Genomic DNA, 26,837 nt, shown 5'->3' on the forward strand with positions numbered 1-26,837 from the left:
CAGACCCAGCATCCTCCTTGCCAGCTCAGCCTGTTCACACGCCGCGTTCTGCCCTGCCCGCCCCTCGCAGAGGGCAGAACCCAGGAGGTCCCCTGTCCTCGCCCAGTAGCCAGACTGGCTGAAGTCCTGAGGGTTCTAGCCCAAGTGACAGTGCAGGTGAACGCCTGCCCTCACCCCCCGCCGGCTCTGGCTCTCCTGCTCTCTGACCCGGAGCCCCGGCTGGACCCCCGAGCATGGCCCACCTATGTAGCTCCTGCTGGGCCTCCCGGATGGACAGGATCCCCTCGTGCAGCAACTGCAGCCGCCACGCTTCCTTCCCACACCGAGGGCACGGGCTCTTGCAGCCTGGGACGCAGGACCCGGGGGACAAGGGAACACGGGGTGGGGGGGAGAAGTGAGGATGAGCGGGGATGTCTGGGGAGCCGGCAGGTGGGGTCGTGGGGCCGTGTCCCACCTCACAGGAGCCTTCAGGTGAAGCTAATAACACAGGGAGGTGGTGCCGAGGGATGTTTCCAGAGGGAACCCCGGGCTCCGCTGGCCTCTGATTCGCCCAGAGGCGGGGACCAAGCTGGGGAGACAGGCACGCCCTTGAGGGCAGGGGGCAGAGAGGCAGGAGCCAATCCGGAGAGTCACAGACAGATGGACAGGTCACAGCCCCGCCCCTCGCTCTGGCCCCGCCCCCTGAGTGCAGACGCGGGAGCCCTGCCCCCTCCCACACCCCCCTCTGCCCTTCGGCTTCTCTGTCCTCCCGCCCTGAAGAGGGCCTGGCCCAGGAGGGCTCACCGGGAGCGAAGTCACGGTCCTCCTCCTCGTCAGAGAGCTCTGGGCAGGACTCGGGCGTGGAGCCGCTGCTCTCGGTGGCCTGGCTGTGGCCAGACGGCTGGTCGCTGGCCTTGCGGAGCCGCCGGTCGGGGCCAGACCCCTGGAGGGAGATGGAGCGGCTGTGGCCGGGAGCTCACCCACACCCACCGCACCCTCGTGCGCCCGCCGTGCCCTCGGGGACCTGCTGGGGTGTCGCTGGCCTTGGGGACGTGGTGGTGGGCTTATGCCAGGGCAGCTCCGGAGGAGGTGGCCGGCGGAGGAGGGAACTGCTGGCTCTGGGTGCACAGAGGAGGTCTGGCCCTGCCTGGACTGGAGCCTCACTCCCCCCGGGCCTCAGGGTCCTCAGGGGTAATGCAGACTGCTGGCCCCTCTGCGGCGGCCTGGGGACCGTCACGAGGTCCTGCCCAGTACATGCGGAGATGATGGGGGTGGGGCCAGGGACCCGCTCAGTGTGTGAGCTGAGGGCTCCCCCATCATGGAGGGACCCCCAGGCTGGCCGGCCTCAAACAAACCCCCTGAGTACAGGAGTGGCCAGGTGACAGCAGGCCTGTGTCCAACAGACGGGCCCAGGATGGTGCCTGGACGCTCTGCATCAGGGCCCTGTGGCTCTGATGTGTATCAGCGATGGGGGTGGGGTCAGTGCTGGGGGGGGGGTCAGCGATGGGAGGTGCAGACAGAGATGGAGGGTGGGGCAGTCCACCCAGGTGGACTTTGCTGCAGGGACAGGTTTTGGGGTTTGGTGGGGCCTGAGCCGACTGGAAAGGCTTAAGTGAAGGAGGACGATACAGAGGGGCATCAGGTGGACACGTGTGCGAGGGGCCGGGGCCATCTGGTCGAGGTCGAGGGGCCGCGGAATGTGGCGGAAGGGTGGGTGGGACACACGTGGCTAGTGAGATATTGTGGCCCCTGTTTGCTGGGAAAATTGGGGCCCCTGGGCAAGATGGGGAGTCCTCCCCTCCCTGCCCCGGGTGGGCCGTGCCCCCCGGCCGTGTGCACAGTGGGTGCCTAGCTGGTGTAGCGTGTGCTGTTCCACACGTGGAACCTGCCCACGTGGTGGGGGCCACTCCAGGCTTCCCTCAAAAGGCATCTCTGTCTGGAGCTCTCCTTCCTCGTGTCTCCTGGAACCTCCCACCTGCCCTCGCCCGCGCCTCCCACCCTCTCTCCCACACTTTTGAGGCCCAGGCATCTGGGTAAATGTGCCGTCTCCTGCTCCTACTTGGGCGAGTCCCTGGACTGCCCAGAGCCTCCGTTTTTTCATCTGTGGAATGGGATAGCACGCTGCCCGCACCGCAGAGGGCGGCTCTGGGGGTTGATGGGCCAGGACCATACACCCAGGCACAGTGCCCTGAACACCAGGGTGCCCTGGGAACTGAGCGTCCTGCAGATCCAGGCGTCCAGGCCCCATGCTGGGCAGGGGAGGGCAGGACAGGGAGGCAGGGGGATGCCAGAGGAGACCCTGCTAGGACGTGGGTCAGACTGTGCCAGGGCGGGGGACCCAGAGGAGGGGGGCCAGGCAGGTGGGTGTGAGGGTGGGCACGGGGCCACACCTGGAGGGACCCAGCAGGGGCCCTGGGGGTGGTGCTGACCTGGTGCCTGGGCCCCGGGCTGCCCAGGAAGGTGGTCTGGCCGGCCATGGTCTCCCGCTGCAGGGTGTGCAGGACCCCGTCTTGCTCAAACTGGGCAATGTCCTTCAGGGGGTCCCAGGGGCTGTGGCTGGAGGGTCCAGAGAGTGTCTGTTGGCAGGGGCGGTGGCCCTCGGAGTGAGGGGGCCCCAGCCCGGCCCAGCCCTCAGCCTCCCAGCAGGACCGGAGACCCCCAGGGGAGTGACCGTTGCCTGCACCTGTGTGCAGCCCCTGTGTGACCCTCCCTCCCCATCACCCAGGGCCAGGATGGTGGGGGTCTGCTACCCAGCCCACCGCGGGGCCCAGGCCGCTGTCTGCCAGCGCTCACTCCTCGTATCGGTAGCGCCACTCCTGGGTGGTGGGGTCCAGGTGGAACAGCTGCGGCGTCCAGGGCACCAGGTTCTGCTGGCGCTCTCGGGCCTGATGCCGCTGTGCCTCCTCCAGGGCAAACTTCTCCTGTGTGGCTTTGTGCTGGTCACCCTCGCTGATGGCCCTGGTGACGTGCTGCCAGAGCCTGCGAGCGGAGCACACGTTCTGAGCTGGGGGACCTGGGCAGTCCCGTCCCCTCACACTAGAGGGGAGCCTCAGAGCAACCTCCGCTTGATTGCCTCCAGTGACAGGGAGCTCACTGCCTCTCAGGGTGCCCGGGTCTCCTGGGCACTGTTGATTTACCCTGAGATGGTTCTTTCTTATGCTGGACGCACACCTGCCACCAGCAGGGCCCTCCCTGTGGACTGCAGGTCATCTGCCCTGGAGCCTGCTCTTCCCCAGGCCTCCCCTGCTCTCTCTCCAGCTGCCCACAGCTGGATGTGTCCTCTGCCCAGAAAGGTCCACTCAGGTCCATCCTCCCTGCCACAGACATCCAGGGGACGTGCACCCAGGAGACAGCAGCTGCCGGCCCGGCCACCCCAGCCGTGGTCAGGGGTCCTGCGGCGCCCGGGCCTTACCGCTCCGACTCCAGCTCTGTCTGCTCCTCCAAAGGCACCGTGTGCCGCTTCAGCCGCTGCCCGCGGACCTCCTCGCTCGGGTTCCAGAAGAGCTCGGCGCCTCCTCTGCCCTCCTCCTTGATGAACACTTCCCTGTCCTGCCCCAGACAGCCGGGCAGGTCAGAGGTACCGGCCGTGGCCTCTGCTGCCCCCGGGCCCACCCGCGCCTGCCCGGAGGCGGCCTCTCACCCAGTGTCCCGTGAGCCGCGCCAGGACCTCCTCGCCCGATGTGATCTTCCCGGAGATCTGGTTGATGCTCGTGCTGCCCCCGAAGAAGGGCTGTGGGGACACACCCGAGACGATGCCCTTACGACGCTGGTGAGGGCGGCAGCCACGGCCCCCTCGTGGAGCTGGGGAGGAGGGGCCCCTTCCTCATGGGTGGGTGGGAGGTGAGCTCCCAGCCCCAGTGCATGGGGGGGCTGGCTGGGACTGAAGCTGGAGGTGGCCATGCTCGCCCACGGTCCAGCCTGAGCTCAAGGGTGCTGGGTCCCTGCCAGGGCTTTGTGCCCCGTGGTGGGGAAGGGGCCTGGGCCTGTCCTAGCTCTGCTGTGTGGCCTGTGGGCAGCCCCTTCCCCTCTCCGAGCCTCGTTGTGCTACAGGGAAGCCAGGAGCTGCTCGTCCATGTGCACCTGTCAGGAAACCATCCCTGGGGCACTGAGAGGGCAAGAGGGGGCCACCCAAGGCCTCGCCTCTCCCCGGCCCAAGCCCCACGCCCCCCAAGGCCCCTGGGTGGCCGAGGTGCTGCGGCCAGTGCTACCTTGAGCTTGAATTCCAGCTCAGCCTGGAAGTTGTTCTTCTCACACTCGACGGTCACTCTGCCGCCCAGCTCCATGGTCATGGTGCCGTAGAGAATGCCTGGAACACAGCCGCACTGAGGGGTCAGGGCCACCCCCTGGCCAGCCGAGTCCCCAGACCTCTGCTGAGTCCTGACCCAGCAACACTGAGCCGGGGAGGCCCCTGTCAGGGCTCGGAGGGCGAGACGGGAGCAGGGAGGGGGCAGGCGCTCTGGGGGCAGTGCTGCCAGGAGGGGGAGAATCTCGTTAGGTGAGCAGAGCCCGTGACCGGGCCTGATTCCGCAGTGACCAGCTCCCTGCAGCGAATGGGGTCTCTGGCCCCAGGGCCTTTGCTCATGCGAGTTGCTAAGTCTGGGAGACATCCCCACCCTTTACTAGGTCACCTCCTCCAGCAGGCCCTGTTCCAGGCTCCCAGGAGCCCCACTGCCCCCGGGAGACCCTTGTCAAGGCCTGTCACTCCGTTCCGCAGATCCTGCCCCGATGTAGGTGGCTGCATCTTCCCTGCTCACTGCTGCGCCCAGGACGGGCCCACGTGGTTTTCTTTTTTTTTTAACTTAATACATATATTTTTTAATTACTGAAGGAAAGCATGAGTCTTCTATTTCTGGTCTTACGGAGGGCTTACTCTAAAAGAAAAAAAGAAATGAGGGAAGGAAGGAAGGAAGGAGAAGGAAGAAAGAAAGGATCATTCTCACTTGAAAACACTTAGAGATGTGGGATAAAATAAGTCTTCCAAAAATTAAAAAAACAGACTTCCCTGGTGGCTCAGTGGTTAAGAATCCGCCTGCCAATGCAGGGGACATGGGTTCGAGCCCTGGTCCGGGAAAATCCCAGATGCTGCGGAGCAACGAAGCCCATGTGCCACAACTACTGAGCCTGCGCTCTAGAGCCCATGAGCCACAACTACTGAAGCCCGCGTGCCTAGAGGTCGTGCTCCACAACAAGAGAAGCCACCGCAGTGAGAAGCCCATGCACCGTAACCAAGAGTAGCCCCCGCTCACCGCAACTAGAGAAAGCCAGCGTGCCGCAACTAAAGAAAGCCAGCACGCAGCAACGAAGACCCAACGCAGCCAAAAATAAATAAATAAATAACTTTATTTAAAAAAAAAAAAGATTTAGCACTAATTAAAAAAAAATTTAAAAAGACAAGCTAATTGAAATCGCAAAAAGGCTGGAATCACCCCCAAATTCCCCTGTGCACAGGGTGGAAAAGCTACATGGAAGGGAGTCGGGCCTCTGAGCTGCTCTGGTGTCTCTCCAGGACACACTAACGCAGAGTCAGAGAAGCAGCTGCAGGGCCGCGTGTGCAGGGCCCGATTCTCTACTGCGGGGGGTGGGGGAGGAGGTCTGAGAGACCCTAGAACTGTCTATACCTTGTTATGTAGTTTTGACTTTGGAACCGGGTACATATTTCATTTACAAAATTATTTAAAAAACGAAGTTAAAAGAGCAATTCCTAAAAATCCAAAGTGAAATGAAACAAAAGACCAGAGTGGGCGTGATCCCAGAGGGGTATATCTGATGACCTTACAGATCCCAGAGGGATCCACTCAGGACAAGAAGCACAGACATCACAGCCCACGCTGCCTTCAGCCATCGCGGGGAGGGAGAGAGGGGGGGAGGGGGGAGGGGGGAGGGGGGAGGGGGGAGGGGAGGGGGGAGGGGGAGGGGGAGGGATGAATAGGGGAATTCATCTATTCAGATTTTTTAGGGTGGTGAAACTATTGTGATACTGTAACGGTAGAAACATGCATTTGTCCAAATCCATATAATTATACAACACAAAGTGTGAACCCTAATGTAAACTATAGACTTAAGTTAATAATAATGTGTTAATATCAACTAACCAATTGTAGCAAATGTAGCATACCAATGCAAGATGTTAACACTAGGGGATCCGAGTGTGTGTGTGTGTGCCTGTCTGTGTGCATGTTGGGATGGGTGGGGTATATGGAACTCTCTGCACTTTCTGCTAAAGTTTTTGTAAACCTAAAAGCACTGTAAAAAAGAAAGTCTGTTAATTAAAAAATAAAAAAGAAATCCTATAACTGAATCACTTTGCTGTATACCAGAAATTAACACAACACTGTAGAGGAAAAAAAAAAGAAATCCAAACCTTGAACTACTACAGTGAAATTGCAGAAAACCACAGACAAGAGACGATCTTAAAAGCAGCTACAGAGAAAAGCAGAACATGTAACAAACAGGCCAACAGATGATTGATCACCAACCACAATGGAAATTAGAAGGTGGTAACAAGCTTCCAAAGAGGACAGAAGGACAATCTGCCTGGAATTCCATACCCAGCTAAAAAGTCATGGAAGAGTGAGGGTCAAATAAGATACCTTCAAACAGACAAGAACCAGGGTGCTCTCCCTGAGGGAGCCAGCCTGGGCTCTGCCCTCCAGGGTGGGAGTACCATGGCCTCTCACCTTTGCAGTGGGCGTAGGGCATGGTAAGGGTGTAATCCTCCACCCGGTTCAGGAAGGTGAGGGTGGCCTTGCCATCCAGCAGAGCTGACAGTGAGTTCCCTGCAGAGACGGGGCAGTGGGACCAGTGAGATGAGACCAATCCTCGGAACCTGGGCCCCCACCTCCACCCCAAGTCACAGGACCTGAGCTCCCTTCCAACAGGTGGAAAGAGTCCCAGGCACCTCCAGCTGTGTGACTTGGGCGGGTTGCTTAACCTCTCTGAGCCTCGGATTCTGCAAAGGCCCCATCCAGGTCGTACAAGTCATTCATCCTGAGGAGTTACCTAAGTCGCCATGTGTTCATGTTTATTTCACTTACTAAAGCAGGGATTCTTAGGGTGGAGCCTTCAAACCTTTTCAAACTAGGGCCTCTGCTCTGATTTTAAACACCAGCGGAGAGGGGGTACGGCCCGCTCAGGGCTGAGAGTCACAGCCACAGTCAGTGACGGGAGCACAGGAGTGGAAAAGGTGGGCCGAGCCTGTACGCCCTCTGCAGTCTGCTGGGCACGCAGAGGCACTCAGAGCACCTGCCCACCAGTGAGAACAACAGGAAGGTCGACAGGACGTAAAAATGCAGACAGACCCACGGTGCCAGGCTCTCGAGGGGTGCTGCCCGATAGCCTGTCCTGTGATGATCCCTGTTCTATCCCACGCAGCACGCGGATACTTGCACTGCGGCCAGAGCAACCGCGGAGCTGCCTTTTAGGTTGTATTTCGTTTGGATCAATTCAAACAGCCACGTGTGGCCAGTGGTGCTGAATTGGACAGCCAGCTCGAGATGGTACCTTCACATGGCTCTTCCCGTAATCCTCCCAGCATCAGTGCAGCTCTACGGCTGAGGGATGAGAGGCCGGGGGGAGGGGGCTCTGCCTGACCCCAGGCTCTGAGCACTTTACCCCTCGTAGTCCCTGGCTAGGAGAGGCGGAGAGGGACACGAACATGGCCACCGGGGGAGGTCTCGGTGACCACCGAGTGCGGCAGGTCAGTCCTCCCCCCATTTCCTCGAGGCCCAGGGGAGCCCCCCTCACCGTAGAACCGGGACTTGGCTGTGATACTGCCGCTGATGCAGAAGCCGTCCTTTCGGTTGCTGACGTGGAAGGCGGACACGGGGGGGTGGTGGGACACCTGTGGGTGGAGAGGGGGCTCCTGCAGCAGCCCCAGGAGCAGGCAGGCCCGGTCCCCCGCCACATCCCTCCCAGTGCCAGGCGCAGGCGCGAGGGCAGTCCCCATCTCTCAGCCCCAACGCCCAGCGAAGCCGGGCCTGAGTCCTGGGGCCCGGGGGGAGCTGAATGCCATCCCCGCATCCCCCCAGGAAAACGGGATGCGCTGTCCCCCTCCCTAAGGAAACACTTTCTGCTGTCACAGCCGAGATGGTGCCTGAGCCTCCTGGGAGAATCCCCGCTGGCCGCAGTGAGGCCAGAGCTCTTCCAGTGGTCGCAGGTGGAGCCACCCAGAAACGTGCCTGGGGGTCAGACGCCCCCTGCCCCCTGCCCCCTGCCAGGGCCCCGTCCGCTGCAGAACCCAGCAGCCAGCCCAGGGTGGCCGGGCCCTTGCCTGCTCAGCTATGTAGAAGGTGTGGCTGTGGTTCTGGGGGTGGAACCAGCAGCAGCGGAAGGTCTCCCCCAGAATGGGGTTGTAGGGCTTCTTGATCCCCTGCAGGCAGTGAACAAAGAGGCTTGTGTGAGAAGCTGTGGGTGGGGCACAGATGCCAGTTGGGACGGGGTGTGGACCGAGGGACAACAAGAGGGGCTGCCTGCTGCCCACAGCCCCGGGCACCTGCAGGGAGGAGGTCTCTAGAAGGGATGTCTAGTTTCCCACCAGCATCTGGGAACAGCGCCCCACTCCCGGTCTGGGGAGACTATGCTTTACCCTTGGTTTACGCTCTGGGCGGACGGCCTACGAGGTGCCCTGTCCACTTCTTGGCTCTGAGGGGCACGTGAGACCCTAACCACATCAAGCTCTCCCCGGACCTCAGGGGAAGCCAGTGCACAGCCCACTCAAAGCCCCCTGTGGCTTCTAATGACCTTTCAAGTTAAAGCCCCAATTCTCCAGCCCTGCTATTTCCGTCGCTTCCCTGGGTGGGAAGTCAGGGCTTGGTCCCCCATCTCGGAGGACCCGGGACCACTGTGGGGACGACCAGGATCCTTCAGGGTCACGCGGGGTAGGGGATGGCCTTGGACTCTGGGTGGGGTTGGGTGCCAGGGCGCAGGGCTGGGCTGTAGTTGCGCCCTCCCCGGACGGTGCTTCTCACCTTGGGCTTCTTGTAGAAGCCGGACAGGTACCACTGCAGCACAAGCTTGATCCGGCTGTAGGCGTCCTCCTCCAGTGCGGCCCTGCGATGGGGTGGGGGAATGCCCTCACTCCAGATCGGGGGACCTGGGCCGCCCTCTGCCCTTTCCCGGCGCCCTCTCTCCTTCCGTTTCAACCTCCATCCACTTGCTGAAAACCCAGGCCCCTCCCCGGCTGCCCAGCCCCCAAAAAGAAGGTTCCCACCCTCCCCCGACACTCCAGGGAATCGGGTTTTCCAGGAACTGGAAAATGTCAGGGTGGCTCCAGTGCTGGGGCAGAGAGGGTGCTGCTGGCTCGAGGCCGGCAGGGCGCCGCCTCCAGGAAGCCCCCGGGATGCTCTCGCCCTCACCCAGCTCCCTCTGCGTGGGCTGCTGAGCCTGCAGCCCCCCTTCCAACCTCTGCCTTCTTCAGCTGGAGGGAGCCAATGCCACGGCTCAGGTGCACAGAAGGTGCTGGGCTCACCTGTGATGGTGGCCCTGACCGGACGTGGGGCTGCCCCGTCCTCCCTGTCTACCAGCTCCTCCCATGGAGGCCGGGCCCCTTGGAGGCAGAGGCTTCAGGGACAGTTTCCTGGGGACCCTTAGGACTCTCTGTGGGGCAGGCAGGGGCTGAGGGAGCCTGGGGGGGGGTGTCTCTGGGCACCTCCCCGTCGCTCACCTGGAGAGCAGGTCGGCGTGGTAGTAGTAGTCGGAGAGCTTGTTGAGGAAGGAGCGGGGCTCCAGGACGAAGGTGGGCAGCACCACGCGGGACAGGTCCATGCCCGGCCGCAGCTGCTTCAGCAGGACCCACATCAGACTCTTGTTCTCGTCAGACACCGTCTCTACCTGCGATGCCTCGCCCAGCTGCCGGCAGAGGGACCGCGGTCAGGCTGCAGCCAGAGCTGGGCGGGGAGCCTGGAGGGGGCGGGATGGGGGGTAGGGCGGCCACGCGTACCCCCTGGCCGGGCCGCCACACCCAGAGGGCCTGTCCCAGCCCCAGCTGAGCCCTGCGTTTTCCAGCAGACCCGAGGGGCAGCTGCTGGCCCAGGCCGGCTCCCGTCTGCCTCTGCTCCTGGCCAGCCTGGGCCCTCCCCGCGGTTGGTTCCTGGCCAGCCTGGGCCCTCCCCGCGGCTGGTTCCTGGCCAGCCTGGGCCCTCCCCGCGGCTGGTGCACGTCCACCGTGGCTGCTGACACCTGTCTGTGGACTTTGCATGACCTGTGCCGCGGCAGCAGGTGCCACGTGCTCGAGGAGACCTCCTCCCACCCCCAGCCCATCTTGTCTTCATGGGGTGACACAGGTGCTTCAGGCCTGCACCCCCTTCAGGAGGGGGTCTTCACCTGTCCAGGATCGCGCGGCTAGAGGGGGCCGCCCTGGGCCCCTCCTCTCTTCCCTGAGACTGTGCCACAGAGAGACTGAGCCCCGGAGCTTTGGGCTTTGTCTGGGCAGGGGGCGAGGGGCAGGGTAGGGGGGTGGGGGGCTCCATCTCCCAGGCCGCACCAACCAGCAAACCCTCAGGTGGGCAGAGTGATCTCAGAAAGGGTCATGCAGCTGTGTACAGACAGCTGGCTGGCGGGGCAGGTGCTCCCAGGCAGGGCTGTGCATCGGAGACCCTCCCGTCTCGGGAACTGCCATCGAGCCGCAGTTCTCGGGCCAACGCCAAGCCGCCCTCCCGTCCCCATGGACCCCCATCTCCTGACCCCAGGGGGCAGCAGAATGCAGTACCAGCTGCCAGCCCTGCGCCAGGGCCCATCACCTGCGGGGCCGCCTCAGGCAGCCACTCTGCCTCTCTGTGTCTGCACAGCTGGGGCGGAGGCCTAGTGCACTCGCTTGGACAGCTCGCCTGGGCACCGAGGGGAGGGGAAGCCCCCAGAGGCACGGTCATGTCTGACCCCCATGAGGCCGTGGCTCCCTGGCTTTGATGTCCAGGCCAGCTTCGGGGCGCGCATGGCAGCTGCCGCAGGTGGGAATCCCCTGCACCCCCCATCCCACCCACACTCCCTCTAACCCTCTCCCTCTGGCTTCTGCCCCTCCTCTCCACCAAAAGTGCCCTGGTGAAAGTCACCACCACCCCCGTGTCACCCTGTCTCTCCTCCAGCTCCCAGCACAGCTGCCCCTGAGGCCACCCCTCCCCTCCCTGCCACGCCTCCCAGGGTTCCTCTGCGGAGCCCCGCCTGTGCTCAGCCTCTGAAGGCTGGGGTGCCTGGGCCCCTTGGGCTGCCCTATGTCCAGACGGCCCCCTGAGCCCCAGACCCTCCCGTGCAGCAGCGTCTCCCTTGCACGTCCAAGCCTGGGACACAGTCGGGTCCCACCCCCAGCCGCCAGCTCTTTCTTCCAGAGCACCGGTCTCACAGGTGGCATCGCCGTCAGGCTGGGTCCTGCCCGTCTGCCTCTGGACGCGCCCTGAACCCCTTCTCCCTTCCCCACCCCAACCCGGGTCCAGGGCACCGTCAGCTTTGTCCGGACAACAGCTCCTCCTTAGCGGGTCCCAGGCTCCACCTCTGCCCCTTGACCTTCTGAAGGTCTCACCTGGACCCTGGCAGGCCGCCACCTGAACCTGCCCTGTGGCCCCCCCAGCACCCTCACTAGAGCCCCGCGGCCCTCCCGGCTCTCCCTGAGTCCCGCCATCCCGGCCTTCCCGTGCCCCGGCCCTCTGGGTGTAGCAGACCCTGCGGGCTCTCCCCGAGGGGACGGCCAGGCGTCGCCTCCACCGCTTCAGGGATGCAGGGTGCTGGGCGGCGCCCGAGCTCCAGGCAGGGCGGGCTCTCACCTCCCCCAGGTCCTCGTGTTCCTGTACCACGTACGTGGTCCCTCTGCGCGCGGGGCGCCCCGGGGCCTCCGACGGCTCGCCCCCGCTCTCGGCCTTCCGCCTGCGGTCCTGGGTCTCCTTATCTGAGTCCTCAGCGTTCTCTCTCTCTGACTTGTCTGAGAAAGCGTCGTTCTCCAGGGAAGACCCGTTCAGTCTGGAAGGTGGACGGCGCCCGTGGGTTGCTGGTCACGCCCACCTCTGGGCACACCCCCCAGTACCCTCACCCGGGGCACCCTTCGCTGCCGGGCACCTCAGCCCCATCCCTGTGCTGAAGAGCCTCAGCGATGGGCATTTGACACTATAAGCCCCAGTTCACAGGCGAACACCCTGAGGCTCCCCGGTCCACCTCGAGTGGAGGAGGCCTGCCTCCTGGCCTGGGGTTTGGGCAGCCAGACCTCGGTGGCGTTTGCCCCCCATCTTCTCCCCACGTACAAGGAGACCCCGTGCGGTGGTGCCAGGGAGGGCCCGGGCCCAGGAGTCCCCAGCAGGCTCCCGGGAGAGGCTGGTCCCTGCCCGCCACGCCCCTGCTCACGGGAACAGGTCCTGGTCGTGGACGGCGGCCGAGGCGGGCAGCCCGCAGAGCGAGGAGGGTGATGCATCTGGCGAGGACCCGGGCTCCCCGTCGCGGCCCTGCCTGCATGTGCTGAGTCGCAGGAGGCTGGAGCAGCGCAGTGCCAGCTCCAGGGCGTCCAGCCAGCAGCGGCCTGTAGTGGGGGGGGTCAGGGGCGATGAGCAGCCCCCAGCTGGGGAGGCACCCACCGCACACTGGGGAACTTCCTGTCCCTCTGTCAGGGAGCCTGCCCGCCCCCATCCCTCCGTTCTTCAACAAGGAGCACCCCACTCCCAGCACACTGTCAGTCACCCACGTCACAGACAAGGGCTAAGGCCAGGATGGGTAAGTGACCCCCCCAAGGTCATACGTGTAGCAAGCTCAGGCCACTCTGCACAGAGGCCCTGTGAGCTCCCACCTGTGGCGTCAGGGTGAGGGCCCTTCCTGATGGAGACTGGCCCCCACGGGTCGGGGCAGGAGGGCGTCTCTGCGCTGAGGGCTTTCCTGGCCTGGAGCACAGGGCGGGAGCGGGGCTGGCAGGCTGGGGAGGGGCTGTGGAGCCAAGGCCGCAGACAGGCAGCCCCTGGTGTTGGAACAGCTCCGGGGGGAGGGGAGGGCCAGGCGGGCGGGGAGGCGGGGTGGGGTGGCCAGAGCCAGCCGCCTCCAGCCCCCAGCCCTTATCCTCAGCCCCCTGCAGCCCTGCTGGTAGAGGCCGCCCGCGGGCTGGACCTGGGATTGAAGGACCTTGAACTCGGTTCTTTCCTTCTCCAAAGCCTCAGTGTCTCCCTCCTGGAGACAGTGAATTTCCCTCCCTAACTCTCCGTGGTGCATCCCGGGGCCTGGCGTTGGGAGGGGCGCTGGGGATCGTGGGGGAGGGGCCTGCAGGGGATCGTGGAGGAGGGGCCTGCAGGGGGGGTGGCTCCTGGTCATCAGGAGGACACCCGGCACCCTGCGGGGGGGGGGGGGGGGCTTCACTGCAGGCTTGGCTGGATACCAACCTTCCAACTTTCAGCCAGGGCTGAAAGGTCATGGTGGTGGAAGGTGGGGTGCTCATGGGAGCAGAACCCGCAGGCGAGAGCTGGGAAACCCACACCTGCTGAGTGGGGCCTGGGGCCCTGACGTGCATTTTTTGTGGTTGCCCCAAGGGACTAGACATCCTAAATAGCACGCATCCTTCGAGTCCATTCCTCCTCCTCCTCCAGGAAGCCCACCCTGATACCCACGGGGGCTGTGGATGCCCTTCCTCCCTGACCACGGCCCCCGACCCCATCAGGGACTCAGCTCATGCTTCAGCCCAGTTGGCCTCGTCTGCTGGTTTGCTGGTGTTCTCTCGCACTAGATTGCAGGCTCCATGGGAGCACTAGCTGCCCATCCCGTCCCAGGGCCCACGAGGGGCCTGGCACCGAGTGGCGGGCTGGGGAAATGAGGGTGGCATTCAAGGGACTCAGGACGGCCCCCTGGAGCGTGGATGCAGCGTCTGGCCACCAGGGGGTGGCATGGCACCTTAGGGACGGCCGCCTGCCCCAGACTCCCAGCCGGGAGGGCCGGAGCCCAGTGGTCAGGCCAGGCTGCCTCGGGCAGGACCTTGCCTGCCCTGAACTGCTGGTGGGGTGGGAGTCTTCCACCAGATCCCTGGGAGGCGCCGGCCCTCAGGGCTCGGCGATGGGTCGGGGTGTGTGTGTGTGGGCAGCCGCGTTTACTCGGGGCAGCCACTAGAGGGCGCTCCAAACACGTGCGCTGATTTGGGAACCTGGCTTCGTCCCGGCTCCAGCACTTTCTCACCTGCAGTTCACCCAACCTGTCTCCGCATGTGTCAAACGTGGATGGTAACAGTAGCATCTGCTGATTCAGTGGTGCCTGGCACGTGGTTGGCACCCAGTAACTGTTATCTGGTTGCTTTTAAATAAGGTCATCAGATTCGCATAGCAACGGGGGAGACAGTGCTACTGTTCATCTTTTGCCCACGGGGAAGACTGAGGCTCCAGAGAGGGGGCTGGTGAATAGCGGGCTCGTCCCCTGACACCAGGCTGCCTCCTTGGATGGCGGTGAAGGGGTCCGAACCGGGGTCCCATACACCCGGCCTAAATCCCACCAAGGGGAGGGGTGCTTCAGGTGGGGTCACCATGGAGACCAGCAGGGCAGGAAGGTACTCACCGTCCGACTCGGAGGCGGCCCTGAAGATCAGGTAGCTGCTGGGGAGGGGCTGTGTGATGGAGCCCACGCTCTCACCTTTGGGGCCCTGGAGAGGCAGAGACCCGGCGTCACCCAAGGGATGGGCCGGGGATGGGTGGAAACACAGGTTGTGCGGTCATGTGGACCCACACTCAGACACGCGTGGACGCTTCCGGGGCCTCAGGACCCCTAGGCAGGGTCAGGCACCTGACCACGCAGACGTGGCAGGCGGCAAGAGAGGCGAACGGGCGCGGTGCTCGGTCCCCCTTCTTAGCTGGTGGTCCCACCCTTGGCTTTCCAGCTCTGAGCCCCCCACTTTAGGGTGGCCAGAATCAGCATGGGCAGATCCAGGACACCCAGTTAAATCTGAATCTCAGAAAAATTACATACATAGTATAAGTATACCCCATGAAATATCTGGGACATAGTGTTTTTTTTTTAGATTCCATATATATGTGTTAGCATACAGTACTTGTTTTTCTCTTTCTGACTTACTTCACTCTGTACGACAGTCTCTAGGTCCATCCACCTCACTACAAATAACTCCATTTCTTTTTGGGACATACTTATCCTAAAAAAACTTTTTAAAAAAAAACATTTATTTATTTTAATTTATTTTTGGTTGCGTCGGGTCTTAGTTGTGGCACGCACGATCTTCGTTGAGGCACGCGGGATCTTTCATTGCAGCATGCGGGCTTCTCTCTAGTTGTGGCATGCGGGTTTTCTCTTCTCTAGTTGTGGCGCGCAGGCTCCAGGGCGTGTGGGCTCTGTAGTTTGCGGCATGGGGGCTCTCTAGTTGAGGCACGTGAGCTCAGTAGTTGTGGCGCGCGGGCTTGGTTGCCCTGCGGCATGGGGGATCTTAGTTCCCTGACCAAGGATTGAACCCGCGTCCCCTGCATTGGAAGGCGGATTCTTTACCACTGGACCACCAGGAAAGTCCCTAAAAAAACTTTCTGATCTTCCTCTGAAATCCAAATTTAACTGGGCATTCAGGATTTCACTTGGCAACCTGACCCCCTTTGGTCCTGGGCTGGGCAGCCCCCAGGTTATGAGGGTGAGGTCTGGGTTCAGAGAAGCTGCCCTCACACGGCCGCGTTCCTCAGCCTCTGGACACGGCTCGAGATGTGATCTCATCCCATGGGGCCCCCAGGCCCTGAGCGCCCCCAACCTCCAGTGACCACATCTGATCCCCTGGCCACTGAGTGACTTAACCCTCGGAACTGTCAGCCCATTTCTGGACTCCGTGCCGCTGGGGCCCCAGGGTGAGCCTCCTGACTGCCCGTCTGTGCTCTCCTCCCACACAGCCACCTGCCCCCGGGGCCCTCTCCTTGCCTGGCCCTCCCAAGCCCCAGGGCTCGCACTGCGGTACCTTCACGGCCCAGACGGACTGGTCCAGCGGGTGGAAGAGCTTGAAGCAGAAGCCGTCCTTCTTAGAGGGCCTCTCAATGAGTTCGCAGCAGTGCAGCAGGACCGTGCCCACCCACTGGCCCACCTTGGGCGTCTTGTAGATGAGCAGCACCCCCGGCTTCAGCACGCACCACAGTTTGGTCCAGCTCTTCAGGGTCCCGCGGATCTGGGGGGAGGGGCGCTGCCGTCCATGCCTGCCCGGGACCCAGGGGCATCTGGACGGCTCGGGGAGGGGCAGATACACAGGGCTTTGCGCTCCGGGCAGAGTTCTCTTTTAGGATTTAACAGGAACTCTGAATGACGGTGAATCCAAAGGAGGATGCTGTAGCCAGATTTACTGGTGAAGTCCACGGAGCTCAAGTTCAAGGCCCTGCCAGGGCCCTGGGGGGACTGGGAATCGGATGTGACTGTTGCAATTGTCCGCTTTGTGATTTTGAAACCTGTGATCATTTCTTTTCTCAGCCTAAATATTCACTTTTGTACTTAATTTTTTATTCGTGGAGCAGAGAACAGGAGCCCCGCGGGCCCAGGGCTCTGTAGAAGCCCAGGCTCCCTGGTCCCCTTGTCTCCTCTGCCCCTCGTGGCAGCCCCGGGATACGGCAGCTTTACCCCCTCCATACGGAGGGGGAAACCGAAGCTTGGGAGCTGAGGGACTCTCTCGCTGCCTCAGTGAGGCCTGAACACAACCCCGGTCCTTTCTCCCAAAGTCCGAGTTTCACCTCCCTCCTGTATCCCAGCAGGGGGCTCTATGGGCACTCTGGGACCCCCGCCAGCAGGTCAGGGCCCCCCACCTTAATTAGAAATAGGGTTTCTGCAGATGTGACCAAGTGAAGATGAGGCTGCACTGGAGCAGGGTGGGCCCTGGACCAATGACCGTGTCCTTATAAGAGGAGAAGAGGACACAGACACAGGAGGAGGCCAGGTGACCACAGAGGCAGAGGCTGGAGGGACGCGGCCACAAGTCCAGGGATGCCTGGGGCCCTCAGAAGCTGGGAGAGGCAGGAAGAACCCTCCTTTAGAGCCTCGGGAAGGAGCCTGGCCCTGCCAGGACCTTGAGTTTGGACTTTGGCCTTTGGGAATCATCTTTGGTTGTCATAAGCCACCAGCCTGTGGTCATTTGTCAGGGCAGCCCCAGGACACATACAGTTTGCAGCAGCCAGCATGCCTCACCGTCTCCCGAGTGGCTGGTGACCCTACACTGTCCCTGGGGGAGGCCTCCCGAGGGAGCCTGGCCAGTGCTGGAACACACACGCGCTCACCTTCAGGCTGTCGGCCATGATGACTACGCTGGGGTCTGTCAAGGCGCTGAGCAGCTGCTTGGTGGCGCGCTTCTTCTCCTGGCGGTAGCTCTCCTTCTGTGCCTGGGCCCAGGGCACCCGCAGGTGGGTCAGGGGAGAAGGCCCTGGGCTGGCCCTCCTGGGGGCCTTCTACTCGCGAGGGCCTCCACCGTCTAGCCACGGGACGAAGAGGGGGGCAGGGAGAGGACAGGAAGAGGGGGTGTGGAGGTGGCCAGGGTGCACTCTGTCCCCCTCCCTTTGGCAGGCTGGGGTGGAGGTGTGGCCTCACTGGCTGGGGTGCCCATTCATCCAACAAACGACACACCGTGCCCCTTCCCCAGGCCTGGGCCCACCTTGAGAGCTTCCTTCTTGGTGACCTTGGCTGTTGGGGATACACATTCCCTGTCGGACCCATTGCACAGCCTGTATTCCGCCTGCAAGAGAGACTCAGGTTGCTGGAGGGAGGGGAGAAGAGGACAGGTGTGCGGCGGTGAGGGGTGGTGCCGGGGCGCAGGAAGCAGGAGGTGGGAGAAAGGCGTCCCTCCCCCTCCCTGCCCCGGGGGGGGGTGGGGGGGTGGGTGAACAGGTCTCAGGAGGTGGGCACGTGAACACGAGCTGGGGTGGGTCACCGGGGGCGTGTCTGCGGTGGCACTCCTCCCTGGGGGCCTGCATTGGGCACATAGCAATGACCCTCCCCGTGGTGCCCAGGAGGCGTCCATCTTAGCCATCACCTGGCGCCCAGCCTCTGGTCAGGGAGGGCGCACGTATGCAGTGGGGACCCCCATCCCCAGAGCCCTGACAGCAGCTGCTGGGTGGGGCAACGCCCAGGCCCTCTCCCGAGGCTTGCAGGGAGGAGGTGCAGCCGGCCACGCCCACCAGGCAGCTGCATCCAGGGATCTGGGAGTGGGTGGGGCCTCGGTCCTTTAACAGACAGGGACATGGCAGCCGGGGTGGGGGAGTGGGGAGAAGAAGCCAGGACTAAAGGCTGTGGGCCTGCCTCTGTGGTGCCTGCGAGCCCAGATGGGGTTTACAGTTTGTTTGGGTTTTTTTTGGCCATGCTGCGCGGCTTGCGGGATCTTAGTCCCCGGACCGGGGATTGAACCCACGTCCCCTGCAGTGGAAGCCCACAGTCCTAACCACTGGACCGCCAGGGAAGTCCCGGGTTTTACATTTTTAAGGGGATGGGGGGAAAAAAATCAACGTGAGATGTGAAAATGATGAAATTCAGATTTCCGCATCCACCAATCAGGTGATCGTGGCCACCGGACGCGCCCATGGTTGGCCTGCTGTCGTGGCTGCATTGGCTCTAACGGCCACGGCAAGTTCTTGCGATGGAGCTCGTGTGGCTGCCGAGCTTAAAACGTTCCCTTTCTGGTCCTTTGCAGAAATTTGCCTGCCCTGCTCGTCCTCTGGGCTGAGTGCCTCCACCCCGAGCCTCCAGGCAAGGGAGGGAGGCCCGGAGGACCAGAGGCCAACGGCCCTCAACTCCCTTCCTGCGCGAGGCAACGCTCTTGACCGCTCTGCCGTTGCCAGGTCCTCTCAGGTCTTTACTGCCTTTGCTCACCTACTTCTCACGACCACCCAGGAGGCGGGCCCAGTTACTACCCCCATCCGACGGATGAGGAAACTGAGGCACAGAGAGGTGCAGTGACCCCCGAGGCTGCAGAGCCAGGGGCAGGGCTGCGGCCAGAACTGTCCCGGGGACCGGCTGTCCCCACGGCACTACGTGCCAGGCATGGCCTCAGGTGCTGGGGTGCTGGGGTTGGAACAGAGGGACAGGCCGCCCCCAGGGAGCAGGGGCTGAGAGAGGGGGTTGGAGAGCATGTGTGTGCACGGGAACCAGCGCAGCTTCAGGCATTGTTACTACCCACGCCCTGCAGGTGAGGAGGCTGTGGCACAGAGAGGCTCAGAACCTGCCAGACGTCACACAGCTCGCGAGGGGCCGAGCTGGGGCTGAACTCGGGCAGGGATCCCAGGAAGACAGGGACATGGGACGAGGCACCTGGGGGACTCTGCTCTAGAAGCACCCTCTGTGTTGAAGCAGGAGTGGTGAGAAGGAGCTGAGTGACAGGCCTCTGGGGGCCGGGCTGACCCTCCAGCTCCCGGGGAGCTGGGATTCTTATGCCTGGTGCCCCCAGCTTCCTTAGCACATGCTGTTCCCCCAGCCTGAATGCTCTTCCCTGTTGCTGAGCAACCCCTGCTCCTTCCTCAGGCCCCGCTGAGCTGCTTCCCCGGGAGGAAGACGGCTCTGCCCACCCTGCTGGCATCAGACGCTGATGACACCAGCCACCCCTGGCCGGCTGGGCATCTCCTGCAGTGACAGCCACACAGACGGTTCTGCTTACTGTCGAGAGCTCCACTGGGCTCGGCTTCATCCCAGCATCCCCTTGGCACCAGCAGCTGGGAGCTCGGTGAGCATCTTGGATGAATGGATGAATGAATGAATGAGTGAATGAACCCTCTGCCAATCCCCTGCCGCCCAGCTTTCCACCAGATGCGGCTGAAAGGAGCTTGTTGGGGGCAACAGAGGAAGAGAGAGGTGCGATTGGGGACAGTGGGGCTGGGGGGTGGACGGGATGGGGCGTCTGTGCCCTGCAACCCTCTGCTCCTGGGCCCCCCAAGCCCCACCGGGCCGGGTCCCTGCAGACAGTGCCCCTACTCCTCCATCCTAGAGCCATGCTGGGGACCCCGCCAAGGCCCACCAGACCCCTCTGCTCGTTCCCGAGGGCCACTGAACCTCAAGGCACAGTGGGGCGATAACGCAGCACCCCCAGGAGTGAGACATGCTGCTCAGAACCATGAACGCGGGGGTCTGACCAAAAACCTAAAAATTCCTTTAAAAGAGTGATTTAGGGAGTTTCCCTGGTGGCACAGTGGTTGAGAGTCCGCCTGCCAATGCAGGGGACGCGGGTTTGTGCCCCGGTCCGGGAAGATCCCACATGCTGCGGAGCGGCTGGGCCCGTGAGCCATGGCCACTGAGCCTGCGTGTCCGGAGCCTGTGCTCCGCGGGGGGAGAGGCCACAGCAGTGAGAGGCCCGCGTACCGCAAAACAAACAAACAAACGAACACAGTGAGACATCACTTCACACCTACTGGGTTTAAAAAAGAACAGAAACAAGTGTTGTTGAGGAGGTGAGAAACGGCAACCCTTACTCTCCCCCAGTGGGGCTGTAAAGTAAAATGGGCAGCCACTGTGGAAAACATTTTGGCACTTCCCCCAAAAGTCAACTATAGAACTTTCTAGAATTCCATCTTGCCACAGAGTTACCATGATGGCCCAGCAATTCCACTCTGAGATATAAACCCAAAGAATTGAAAACAGGGACTGAGATACTTGTACATGCGTGTTCGTAGCAGCTCTGTTCCCAACAGCGGAAAAGTGGGAACGGTCCAAATGTCCTCCCGCTGACGAGCGGACGAGCCGCCTGTGGTCCATCCATCCAGGGGCACTGACACCTGCCACAGCCTGGATGAGGCTCAGGGAGAGGAGCCCGGCACAAAACCCCACACATCGCAGGGCTCCGTTTATATGAAATGTCCGGAAGAGGCAAATCCGTAGAGAGGGAAAGCACAGTGCTGGCCGCAGGGATGACTGCCGAGAGGGTGTCTGTTTGGGGTCACGGAAACTAGACAGAGGTGACGGTTGCACAATACTGTGAATACACTAAGTGTCACTGAATTGTTCATCAAAAATGGCTAATTTTGTGTTATTTGAATTTTATCTCATGGAAAAACTATATAATATATATACACATATGTGTGTGTATACATAAAGAACTGCTGGTATATTACATACCTGATATGTTACTATACGTGATATTATACTGTGTTATGCTATATTATATTGTATATGATATCTAATATTAATATATTAAATACTTTATATTTATCATATATATATTAGAGTTTGTATCTTTCCCCAAGCTGTGACTTTTAGAACAGTCTCAAGTCGCTCTTAAGAGTCTCGGTGGGGGGTGGGCTTCCCTGGTGGCGCAGTGGTTAAGAATCCGCCTGCCAGTGCAGGGGACACAGGTTCGAGCCCTGGTCTGGGAAGATCCCACATGCCGCGGAGCAACGAAGCCCGTGTGCCACAACTACTGAGCCTGCGCTCTAGAGCCCACGAGCCACAACTACTGAAGCCCGCGCACCTAGAGCCCGTGCTCCACGACAAGAGAAGCCACCGCAGTGAGAAGCCCGCGCACCGCAGCGTAGAGGAGCCGCCGTTCGCCACAACTAGAGAAAGCCCGCGCGCAGCAACGAAGACCCAACGCAGCCAAAAATAAATAAATAAATACATTTTAAAAAATTGTTAAAAAAGAAAAGAACCTGGGGGTGTCCAGAGCTGTCCTTTCTTTCCTCCCTCAGCCTCTGACATGTTCTAGACCTTACTTGTTTTGTCTGGTGCCTGTCTTCCCTCTAGAACACAAGCTCCAGGAGAGAGGGACTTTCTTTTACCAACGACTCCATCCCCAGCACCTACCGCGGTGTGGGCCTTGCCCAGAGAGGATGCCCAGACATCATTTCTGAATGGGTGAAATCTGAAATTTGAACCGAGTGTTCCTGATAGCATTTGATGTGGTTTTATCGGGTTCAATGTTTTATTGGGTTGTAGAAGGAAGAGCCATGTTTTCATGAAATAAATCTGTGTCTTAAAAAAATACATGTGTCCGTACACAGATGACTGAATAAACAAAGTATGGTCCAGCCACACAGTGGAATATTATTCAGCCTTAAAAAGGAAGAAAATTCTGACCCAGCTACAACCTGGATGAACATGAGGACATTATAGTAAGTGAAATAAGCCAGACACAAAAGGACAAATACTGTGCGATCCACTCACGGGAGGTCCCTAGAGGAGTCACATTGATAGAGACAGAAAGTAGGACGGCGGGGCCCAGAGCTGGGGAAGGGGTGGGACGTGAGTGTTTAATGGGGACAGACTGTCAGTTTTATAAGATGAAAAAGTTCTCGGGGTGGATGGTGGTGATGGTGACATAATAATGTGAACGTACTTAAACTGTAGACTTAAAAATGGTTAGGATGGTACATTTTGTTATGAGTATTTTACTGTAATCTAAAAAAGATTTTTAATTAAAAAAATTCCACACACACAAATGCAGGCGCTCCAACTGCACTCCCAGCAGCTGGCAGCCCTGGGGACCGAGGCGGGGAAACGCTGGCTGAGGGGGGACCCACGAAAGGTCCGGTTTCTTCCCTGCCGGAAGTGGACACAGGGAGGACCACCACACACTCCTTGTTGGACAGAGGAGGGCGTGGGGTCCCAGAGGAGCAGGCGGTTGTCACTCTGGGTCTCACGGGGCAGCCAGGGTGGGGAGAACTGGCTTCTATGTGCCCCCAGCCCCCCAGCCGCACCGCCAGACCTGGGGGCCGTGGCTCCCCTGGCCTGAGGCCCTTGGGGGAAGGAAGGGCGTGTCTACAACCTGGCACCTGTACCTGGGGCCCCACACCCTCCCTGGACCAGAGCTTCTGCCTGGAGGTGCACGGCTGGGCCCCAGCTGAGAGGCGCTGGGCTGGGGAGCACGTGGTGTGTGTGTGTGTGTGCGTGTGTGTATCTGTGTGTGCATCTGTGTGTGTATATCTGTGCGTATATGTGTGCATCTGTGTGTATGCGCATCTGTGTATGTGTATCTGTGTGTATGTGCATCTGTGTGTATGCATGTGTACATGTGTGCATGTATGGTATGCATCCGTGTGTGTGCATCTGTGTATCTGTATGTGCATTTGTGTGTATGTTTGTGTCTGTGTGTGTGCCTCTGTGTGTATCTGTGTGTGTATCTGTATGTGCATTTATATGTGTGTGTCTATATCTCTGTGTCTGTATGTGCATGTGTGTGTGTATCTATGTGTGTATGTGTATCTGTGTGTCTGTACGTGCATGTGTGTGTGTGTACATCTGTGTGTATGTATATCTGTGGGTGTGTCTGTATGTGCATTTGTGTGTATCTCTGTGTGTATCTGTGTGTGTATGTATATCTGTGTATTTGTATGTGTATCTATGTGTGTATGTGTATCTGTGTCTGCACATGCATGTGTGTGTGTACATCTGTGTGTATGTATATCTGTGTGTGTGTCTGTATGTGCATGTGTGTGTATCTGTGTGTGTATGTGTATCTGTGTGTGTATGTATATCTGTGTATCTGTATGTGCATTTGTGTGTGTATCTGTGTGTGCGCGTGCCCTTTCCCCGAACTCGGCGTTGCCCTGAAGAGGGTGCACGGGTGGAGGGCGCAGCACAGACACAGGCAGAGGGAGGATGCGCTCATACCTGGGTGGGTTCCCTATGACAGAAGAGCCCGGGGCCTCCTTTTACCATGATTTTCTGTCCCTGAGGCCCCCCGGCAGCCCCAGCCTCCTCCGGGCCCTGCATCCCCGACCTGTGTTACTCAAGAAGATGGCTTTGATAAACAACTCACAAGCTCTGTGACTCCGTCCCCGGCTCCAGCAGCCTCCCTGATTCAGAGCCAAGGGCTGGCAACGGTGGGTTCGGCCGGCAGCCCTGCTGTCCCCTCCCTCCAGCCACTTCCCATCGTCCCCAGGGCAGGCTCCCTGCCTTAGGTCCTCCCACAGCCGGGCTCCTACCGGTGGCACCTTCGTGGCAGAGCCTGGGGTCGGGGGCCCTTCATCTCTGGGCGGCGATGGGCTGTTGGGCTCCATGTCCTTCCCTGCAAGAGAGTGGCCGGCATGAGGACCGGGGCATGGCTGCTGGGCAGCCCCTCCGCCGCTGCCCAGTGTGTGGCAGGCGAGGCACGGGCGCCGGCACGGGTGGCCTGGGCGGGGCAGGAAGCCAGCCCAGGCGGTGGCTGCGGGACCAGAGAGCTAATGAGCGCCAGCCAGCGTCATGAGGGGGTGTCACCGCTGGGAGAAGCCCGGGTGCCCTGGGCGCTGGTGTGGCACACCCTCTGCGGTCTGTAAGACAGGCCCCCTGTTTTCAGTTCAGGGTACCCAGACCTCGCCTGGCTTCCCCCCACGCCCCAAATCCCGCTGGCTGGAATTCCATTGCTCCCCAGTGCTGGGCTCTCGGAGGGAGGTGGCCGGACGCTGTCCCCGCGCCCCTCCCAGCAGGTTTCCTCTCCAGCTCGCTTGAGGGGAGGGACGGGGGCGTGAGGTGTCTGGATTCGACCCTGGGGGGAGCGGCTGCCCGTGCCCGGCTCCGTTTTTTTTTTTTTTTTAAACATCGTTATTGGAGTATAATTGCTTTACAATGGTGTATTAATTTCTGCTGTATCACAAAGTGAATCAGCTATACGTATACATACATCCCCATATCTCCTCCCTCTTTGCGTCTCCCTCCCACCCTCCCTATCCCACCCCTCTAGGTGGTCACAAAGCACCCAGCTGATCTCCCTGTGCTATGCGGCTGCTTCCCACTAGCTATCTATTTTACACTTGGCAGTGTATATATGTAAATGTTACTCTCTCACTTTGTCCCAGCTTACCCTTCCCCCTCCCCGTGTCCTCAAGTCCATTCTTTACATCTGCATCTTTATTCCTGTCCTGCCCCTAGCTTCTTCAGAACCATTTTTTTTTTTTTTTAGATTCCATATAGCTCCGTTTGTTTTGAAGCGGGTTTCTAAAGCTCAGGTTCACGGGCAGGAAGAAGAGGCCATGGTCTCAGAGGAGGCCTGAGGCTGCCTGATGGGCCACTCCCGCCCGCTCCCTGTGGCTGGTGGTTTATTGCCAGGTCCTTGCAGGAAGTGGAGAAGCAATGACTAGGGGAGAGCCATCCTGACCGGGAGGCACCAGGGGCTGGGGTGTGAGCACAGCAAGGCCGACGCCCTCCCTCCCCAACCCCGACAGCACAGAGAGGGAAAGGGACCTGCCTGGGGCCACACAGCTGGGCTTCGAAGCTGAGGAGGGCCCAGGCTTGGCACCTGTCCCCACCCGTGGCCCACGTGCCAGGTGACCGGGTTCCCATGTAGACGCTGACCTGGACCCAGAGAGTCGAGCTCATTCTCTCCACCCAAGAGCAGGTTGCGGCTGAGTTTCCGGGGGTCGACTTTCTGAGGGGTGGAGGAGGGCGGACACAGTGAGAAGCGTCGTCGCAGAAAGGCCTCCTCCTTCATGGCGTGGGCACTGGGGGGCTTCTGGAAAGAAGGAGGGGAGAGTACTGGTCACGCCTCACGCCGAGGCTGGGGCAGCCTGGAGCCTGGAGGGGGCATCCTCCACCCGCCCTGGCAAGGGGACCAGAGACCCGCCAGAGAGCCAGGGCCGAGTGGCCGGGGCCACCGTGTCTTACAGTCAGGTCCCCACTCAGGGGACGTCTCAGAAATGGGACGAGGGCCCGAGGGGCCTGCGGGTCACCCAGGGAAGGCTTCACGGCCAAGCTCAGGCTTTCCAGGGTCCATGGCAGAAGCCAGGCCCGGACCGGCCCCGCTGGAAGTTTGGCTGTCACAGCTGTGGCAGGACCCCCTGCCCCCCAGGCCCGGCACTAAGTCGGCTCTGTAGGACCTTGGACACGGTGAAGTGGAGCTGAGGTGGGCCCCTGACCCATGCCGGGCCACCAGACTTCCCCCGCTAGGGGATGGAGCTCCGTGGTGGGAAGACAGCGACCGGTGCACGCAGGGGAGGGGGCCGAGGGCTGCCCAGACAGGCGGCCACAGAGCCCCCGGGGGAGCTGGCATGGGGCTGGGGCCGTCCCTGAACCTGGCCTGCCCATCCCACCTAAGGGCGCCTCGAGACCCCGCCTCCTGCCCTCCCCGGCTTCAGCTCCCGGCTGGGTTTCTGATACCTGCACCCAAAGCGCCTTATCTCAGAGAGGCAGTGCAGGCGTGCTTACGGTGAGGTGCACCCGAACCCACGCTCCGCCCAAGACATCACCTTCCTGCCCCACAGCACTGCCCAAACCAGCGTCCGGTCCCAAAGGAAGCAGCGGCCCCCGGGGGAGCCCGACGGCCAGTCCTTCAGGTGCCTGCCGCGCCCTCCCAAGCCCTGCCACTGCCCCGGTCTGCCCAGACCAGGAAAGAGGCAGCTCCCTCTGTCTCCTGCCCCCTCGCAGCCCTGCCCTGCGTGGGGCTGGGGCAAGCAGTTCCCAGTGCACGGCACCCCGCCACCGACGTCGGCCCATTTTATGGATGAGAAAATCATGGCTCCAAGAGCTGATGACCTCGCCTTGTGGTCACGGCCTGGCCGATGTTGGCAGAGCAGGAACTCCGGCTCGGAATCCTGGGTTCTTTCCACTCCCTGAGGACGTGCTGCGTAAAGGCCCAGTGACCGATTTCTAAAGGCCCAGGGGTGCCTCCTGCCGCCTCCCGGGTGGGCCGGTGGCCTCCTGCCAAGCCCAGGACAAAGTTCCCGCTTTCTCCCCTGGCCCTGGGCCTTCCTGGGCGGGGCAGCAGAAACACAGAGCCTTTCCTGCTGTGACAGGTGGGCGAGTGGACCCGGGCAGGGCTTCAGGAGCGGGCAGGGTGGCCCAGGGTTCCGTCGGCAGCCCCGGAAACTCCTCTGTGTTCCCTGCCCAGGGGTCAGAGTGGGGGGGCTCCAAGGCTGCAGTGGGCCCAGGGGCCCCACCCTTCCTAATCACTACCGTGTCACCCGGCTAAGCTTGTCACCTCTGCCATTTCACAGAGGGGGACACTGGTTTCAGAGAGGTTGGGATTTGGGGCCCCAGGTCGCACAGTTGTTAATTGGCAACGGCTGTGCTTG

General features: G+C 61.2%; 1 protein-coding gene across 7 annotated transcripts in view; it reads right to left on the minus strand.

Moving 5' to 3' along the window:
* The window catches only part of OSBPL5 (oxysterol binding protein like 5), a 65,357-nt gene that overhangs the window by 2,540 nt on the left and 35,980 nt on the right, over positions 1-26,837 (minus strand). For 2 of the 7 annotated variants that reach the window (XM_060158251.1, XM_060158250.1), the window contains exons 2-21: positions 25,123-25,279; positions 23,775-23,857; positions 17,528-17,629; positions 17,157-17,258; positions 15,860-16,063; positions 14,473-14,557; positions 12,301-12,472; positions 11,730-11,922; positions 9,641-9,825; positions 8,946-9,027; positions 8,249-8,347; positions 7,723-7,819; positions 6,657-6,755; positions 4,188-4,285; positions 3,620-3,709; positions 3,392-3,528; positions 2,773-2,958; positions 2,409-2,535; positions 784-922; positions 243-345 (exon numbers count right to left, since the gene is read on the minus strand). In XM_060158251.1, coding sequence (XP_060014234.1) covers positions 243-345; positions 784-922; positions 2,409-2,535; positions 2,773-2,958; positions 3,392-3,528; positions 3,620-3,709; positions 4,188-4,285; positions 6,657-6,755; positions 7,723-7,819; positions 8,249-8,347; positions 8,946-9,027; positions 9,641-9,825; positions 11,730-11,922; positions 12,301-12,472; positions 14,473-14,557; positions 15,860-16,063; positions 17,157-17,258; positions 17,528-17,629; positions 23,775-23,857; positions 25,123-25,258 — 2,519 coding nt within the window. In that variant the 5' untranslated portion in view covers positions 25,259-25,279. Of the gene's footprint in view, positions 1-242; positions 346-783; positions 923-2,408; positions 2,536-2,772; positions 2,959-3,391; positions 3,529-3,619; positions 3,710-4,187; positions 4,286-6,656; positions 6,756-7,722; positions 7,820-8,248; positions 8,348-8,945; positions 9,028-9,640; positions 9,826-11,729; positions 11,923-12,300; positions 12,473-14,472; positions 14,558-15,859; positions 16,064-17,156; positions 17,259-17,527; positions 17,630-19,430; positions 22,831-23,774; positions 23,858-25,122; positions 25,280-26,837 lie in introns of those variants that run through there. The other 5 variants (XM_060158249.1, XM_060158252.1, XM_060158253.1 and 2 more) reach the window with 5 other exon arrangements.

This window comes from Lagenorhynchus albirostris, chromosome 9 (assembly GCF_949774975.1).
Source record: "Lagenorhynchus albirostris chromosome 9, mLagAlb1.1, whole genome shotgun sequence".
Lineage (NCBI taxonomy): Eukaryota > Metazoa > Chordata > Mammalia > Artiodactyla > Delphinidae > Lagenorhynchus > Lagenorhynchus albirostris.